Here is a 6,000-nt window from a genome sequence, read left to right as displayed (position 1 = left end):
GGGAGAGAGAGAGAGAGAGAGAGAGAGAGAGGGAGAGACAGAGACAGAGAGAGAATTTCTCTCAGCAAGCATCTGGAGGCTGGGCTGCTACTACTGAAGACTGAACTGAGAATTGAGAACTGAGAACTGACACAGAACTCAGCCTTGTGGTAGCAAGACTTTCAAGGGCCAGCTGGAGCTGCCTAAGACTGAGGAAGCATGACTGCGGTGCTGGTATTTTGTACAGATGTTGTTGTGGCTTTGTTAAAGTGCATGAATGTTCTTTTGGCTTTGTTAAACCTTGTCTTCCCAGGAATAGAGACTGTGAAGGATTTGAGATGGACTGGACACTGTGAGCTCCAATGTGGAACAGGAACTGCACAGAGAGCTGGACAAGGAGCTGGGAGCTGTCTGCCTTTGAACTCAGGTGGCAGTTGGTTAGATTCCAATGGGAGCTGGGACCATGGAAGAAGAACCATGAAAGCTGGAAGACTGCCCTGAGTCAAGGTGAAAAGACCTCTCTGTGGGTACTGAGTAGTGACTGATGAAATTATAATTTACTTGTGACCTAGGGGTGGATGGCTTTTGTACTTTCTACTACCCTTTAAGAGGGTACTGAGTAGTGACTGTTGAAGTTGTAACTTAATTGAACCCCATGGGTAGAGAACTTTGACTTTTATACTTTGTGACCCTTAAGGAGGCAAGCCTCCTCAAGGATTATTGAATGATTGAGTTACTAAATGATTGTACTTTGTTGAAAACTATGTGACCACTTTGGTGAAAACTATGTGGCCATTTTAGTGATAAGTTGTTGAGTTGTGACACGGTGAATGCTGTATTTTGGTTTTCTGTGGTAAGTTGTAATATTGTGAATGCTGTACCTTGATTTTCTGTAAATGTTTTGCTCTGATTTGTTATTGAATAGAGTTTACTATACTATGTAATCAGAACCTTGAAAGCTGTTCACAGCAGAAGTCCTCTGGAAAGCTGCTCATGCATGCCTTTACAACTACTCTGAATCCTCATAAATCTAACCCTGAACAGGTACCCTGTGGCTTGGGTTCTCAGGAGATCCTGCTGAGAGCATGGCTCAATTCAGTGTTAGGTCACCTGGACAATGGAAGCCACATGACACTAGACACATCCCTGGACCAGTTCTGGGCAGGAACTTTCACAAAAGGTTTTTTTAGCAGAGGTTGAATGTCCCTTTGTCCCCTTGAGTGCACGGAGTCAGGTTCTCTGGATATGTCACAGCCCACAGGTGGCACATATCCCACAACACTCCCAAGTGCCTTCCAAAGCAGATAAAAAATGTAATTGGGAAATATTTAACAAAATAAAAATGATAAAACATCAATGGCATTAAAATTCAAAATTATGTCAATATGCTGTCTAAGGGAACCTTACTTATAGATTAGTGGCTCCATTTCTATCTGAGCTTGATACCACTGCTGTGGACCACTGTGGTTTTGGCCTTTCTCCCCTTCTCCTTTCCTCTTCAGTTGACTCAGGGCCAGTTCCAGTATTCTAGGATCCACCTGCTAAATTCAATTCAATCCCGTTTTTTTTTTTTCAATTCAAAAAATATTTCTGGCATTTTGAATTAAAAATACCATCTTGGGTATACAAACTTCAGCCCTTGTTCTTATGTTCTTTCTCTACATTCCCTTCATAAGTCGATTTTGTCTTGCAGCTTCACACTTCTTCCATATACTATTGAATCTCAAATTTATATTTCCATTCCTGACCTTTGTTAGTGCACCTAGCTCTCTAGTTGTCTCTTGCCACTTAGAGGACTTTTCTGCTTGCATCTTGCATTGTCACTCAAATTCACCACACCTATAAAACGAAGGGCTGAATTAGATGATGCTTTGGTTTCCTTCCAGCCCTAATAATCTAAGAGTATGTATCTTAAGTATGTGTAGTGAGAACTGATTTTACTCAGGCAGGCATATGTGCACGTACCAACACCCTCAGACGTTGGTCACCACGTCTCTATTTCCATTACTAAACCTTGGTCCCAGTCAAGCTAACTCCACCACCACTTCCCCAATTTTTTTACTTCCAAGGTTGTTTTCCATACTCATCTATGCCTTTTTTGTCTTTTTCTAAACTACTGCTCACCTAAGCAGATACTCTTCATCATTCTTTTCTTCAACTTGCAACTTTCCCTGCCCCTCCTCCCCTTACTTCATTCTTCCTCCTCTGGCTGTCACCCAGTATAGTAACATTTGTTGATTGACACTGACGCCATAAGAGAAAGACCTCTTTTTACAGGATGTCAAACTGCCCACCTCCCCCTTTCCCTCTTCACACACACCCCCATCTGCTAAATAGATGAGAAGTTATTAAGGAAGGCAGGGAGGTTCGAGGGAAAGGGTAACTAGTCTGCAGGGTTCTATCAGCTGGGGGAAAAAGTCACTTTTCTTCAGTCCTCACGGGGGCAGGCGTGGTCTGCCCTAGGACTAGAGGACTCCCACCCCCCCCCCACCAGATTCCGAACAAGTACTTACTCTCTTTGCAATCTGTGGCCCTTACCCCCCTGAACTTGACACCCCAATACTCCACCTCCCACCGGAGGAAGTTGATCCCAGAACCAAATTTCGACACGCTGGTCGTGCGCGTGTCTCCCCGGCTTCCCCAGCTGCCTGCCTCTGACCCCCACTAAAGACTGCAGCTAGAACAGTGCCCCACCTCTCTGGAATCAGGCTCCACCTTCTCCCCCTCGAGTCGGCTCGGCCCCTCCTACCAGCCGAGTCCAACCTCGCGTTCCTGGACGATCTTCGCCGGAAATTCCCGAAGCCCTCCCTCTCCACCTTTTTTTTTTTCCTTTTCCTTTCCCTTCTCTCCCTTTTCCTTTTACCCTTGTTCTCTCGACAGTGATTCCCCCTCCCCCTCCTTCTTCCCCTATTTGAAATCAAGATGGAGGATAGCAGCCACCACTGGGGTTCCTGATTCCTGAAGAAGCGGCAAATTCCTCCTTCCTCCCCTTTCCCCCCTCCTGCTACACAGATTGCACCCCTTCCCTTTCCCACCCCTCCCCTCCCCTCTCCCAGTGCACCTTTCCCCACCCCCTTTTCCCCTCCCCCTCAGCAATTGTGTGTCTGGATCTGCCGCCTCCTCCCCACGGGCGCCGCTGAGCCCCTGCCGGTCCCCAGCCGGCCCTTTGGAGGGAGGCAGGCGGGCGGGCGGGCGGGCAGGCAGCGCTTGCTGGCCTCGCCTTCCAGCGAGCTACGTGCCCTCCATCGGAATACACTTCTATGTCCCTGTGTTCATTGTGGAGAGCAGCAGCCGCCGCCGCCACCAGCACCAGTCCCGGTTCCTGTTTCTTCTCCTTGCCGCCGGCTGGCCAGCCGGCCACCGCTTCTTCGGGCTCTTCTCCTCCTCCAGCCCTGGGAGAGCAGCGCTGAGTTGCCGCGGATCGCTGCTGTCCCTGGCGCAGCAGCTTCGGCCAGGGGAAGCCGGGAGCCAAAGCAGGGACTGGAAGAGCAGACCTCGCGCGGGCAGACCTTCCTCCCCGGACCCCGAGACGAGCTCGCTGGGGGGAGGAGGAGGAGAAGGAGGAGGAGGTGGAGGTGGAGGAGGAGGAGGAGGAGGAGGAGGTGGAGAGGGGCGGTAGGGAAGGAGGGGTCTTGCCCGGAGGAGCCGCCACCGCAGCCATGAGCGGCAGCGGCAGCGGCAGCAGCACTAACCCTGCAGCCGCCGCCTCCGCCACCTCCTCCTCTTCCTCGGCCGCTGCCACCACCAGCACGAGCACGAGCGCCGGCGGCGGAGGCAATGCAGGCGAAGGGGCCGAAGAGGCAGCCAAGGACTTGGCCGACATCACCGCGTTTTTCAGATCCGGTGAGTGAGCACCCTGGGATTAAGGATCTGGGGAGTCAGAGGCCACTAAGGGAACCAGAACACTGGAGTGCTGCTGCTGCTACTGGGGGGGGGGGGGGGGGCGGGGGTTGTTATGTGGAGAAGAGATTACTTAGAGGAGCCGAGTAAAGGGTACGAAGTAGTCAGATGTGTATGTGTGTGGGGTGGGGGAGCCGGACCAAAATCTTGGAAGAAGCTAAGGTCGTGATTGGCAGCTTTGGGACTGGCTGGAGTGAGACATCTGAATTGAAGATTTCTTATCTTGCCGGTGCCTAAGAGGCGGCCCCCTTTCTCTTCTCCCCTCCCACTCTCTCTTTGGATGGGTGTAGGTGTCCTCCGAGTGGCTCTCCTCTAGTAGAATGCATTGATGTGCTGCACACACGTTGCCACTCTAGGAGCCACCCCCTCCTCCCCCAAGGCGATGATGTGATCTTTCCTTAAGCGAGCTCCACCCCCCTCCCTTTTTCTGGTAGCTAGGGTTGGGAAACATGCCGGCTTCCCACTAGCTCTCAACAAGATTCTCTCATTCTCTCTCATTCTCTCTCTCTCTCCCTCCCTCTCTCTCCCTCTCTCTCCCTCTCTCTCCTCCTCCCTTTCTCCCTCCCTTCCTCTCTCTCCCTCTCTCTCCCTACTCCCCCTACCCCCTTCCCTCCCTCCTCTTTTCTCTTTTTCTCTCCTCTCTCCCCCTCCTAGGTTTCTCTTCTTTCTCTGTCAGGTAAAGGGGACTATCTGTCCATTTTGCCTGTCTGTTGCAATAAAATTTAAGGGGGTATTTTGAGGATGATAACGTCTATCAAGTATGCTTGCTATGGAGCAAGTAGAAGGCAAAGCCGTCATTACTGTTTGTAAATCTCTTTGATCATTACTAACAAAAATTTAAAAAAATTTTCTTTTCTTTCACAGTCCCTAATAAACTAAAGGTGGGGTGGCTAGTGAGTTAGTAATGTTATCAGTGATGCTTTTTATTGGCTTTAGGAGGTTTCCAACTTTCATTTTGTCACCTTTCCAAATGGGAAGTCCTTTCATCAAAGTAGGATAATAATACATTTTTAAAGACATCGCACAAAACTGACGTTTGGAATATTTTCATGTTGCCTTTTTCTTACTAAAGAAAAGGGAGTGATTTTAGAAATTTAGCATGTGTCATCTAGAGGAAGTAGTGACTCCGCTGATTATCTAGTTGAACACTGATGGCTCACTTGGCAGGCTATGGACACACATGTCACTGGAAGCTGGAACAGGCCAATATGTGAGAGAATTTTTCCTTAACCCCACATCCTCCCAGAGGCCTCCACACTGAGTAGGTCTGGACTGGGGCAAAGATGATAGGAAGGGGAGGAGATTTAAGAGAAGTGATAATCTGGTATGCAGTCCAAACAACATAGTCCAGACAACAGTAAAGATCAGAGTTAGTCCTGAGGTCCACTCTAAAGCACACCCAAGCCCCATTTTGAATCTGAAGACTCCAGAGAAGACCCTCTAAGATTAAATATGATGAATTAACAGCCAATTGAACTAAAAAAGACCTTAGAGATCATTTGGTCCAAACCCTATTGTTATCAATGAGGCAGTAAAGACTCAGACTTTAAATGTCCTACATAAAGCCTGAAGGAAAGTTACTGACAGAACTAGGATTAAAATTCAGATTTCCTGGTTCCAGTTAAGTCCTTTTCTACCTTATCATGGTTGTTCTTTCACACTTTTGGGGGAGGGGGTAGAAAAGGGCACATCTTATCCTAACAGTTAAACAGGAATTTGAGGATCAAAACATGAGAACTGGAATGGACTTTAGAAGTCATCTTCTGTCCTGATTTTACCAAAAAGGAAATTGAGGCCCAGAGAGGATAAGTGATTTACCTAAAATCAGAGGTAGAAAGTAGCTAAGCTAGATTCAAACTGAAGTCCTTTTTGTAACTCCAAGTTGAGTGCATTTAAAAATTCCTTTAAAATATTTGCTTATTCAATATGCATCATATTACTTTGCACATATGATTATGATTATATTTGATATAAATCATGTAAGGAACCTATGTGGTGGTGGCATTACATTTTACTGTCAACATTTAAATAGCTTTCTGGGAAGTGTGCTTTCTTCAGTCCCTTTATATGACTTTTAGCAGTCAAAATGGAGGAATAAAACTGTGAGGGTCAATCTGGACT

General features: G+C 47.8%; 1 protein-coding gene across 5 annotated transcripts in view; it reads left to right on the top strand.

Annotated features, from left to right (window-relative positions):
• Positions 1–3,121: 3,121 nt before the first annotated feature.
• TRIO (trio Rho guanine nucleotide exchange factor) overlaps positions 3,122–6,000 on the top strand; it is a 534,181-nt gene continuing 531,302 nt past the window's right edge. For 2 of the 5 annotated variants that reach the window (XM_069101428.1, XM_069101429.1), the window contains exon 1: positions 3,122–3,822. In XM_069101428.1, coding sequence (XP_068957529.1) covers positions 3,639–3,822 — 184 coding nt within the window. In that variant the 5' untranslated portion in view covers positions 3,122–3,638. The remainder of the gene's footprint in view (positions 3,823–6,000) is intronic. The other 3 variants (XM_069101424.1, XM_069101423.1, XM_069101427.1) reach the window with 2 other exon arrangements.

Source organism: Petaurus breviceps, unplaced genomic scaffold, assembly GCF_028583685.1.
Source record: "Petaurus breviceps papuanus isolate PSGF00001 unplaced genomic scaffold, PetGlider_PUasm1.0 47, whole genome shotgun sequence".
Taxonomy (NCBI): domain Eukaryota; kingdom Metazoa; phylum Chordata; class Mammalia; order Diprotodontia; family Petauridae; genus Petaurus; species Petaurus breviceps.
This window is presented reverse-complemented; position numbering and strand designations above follow the sequence as displayed.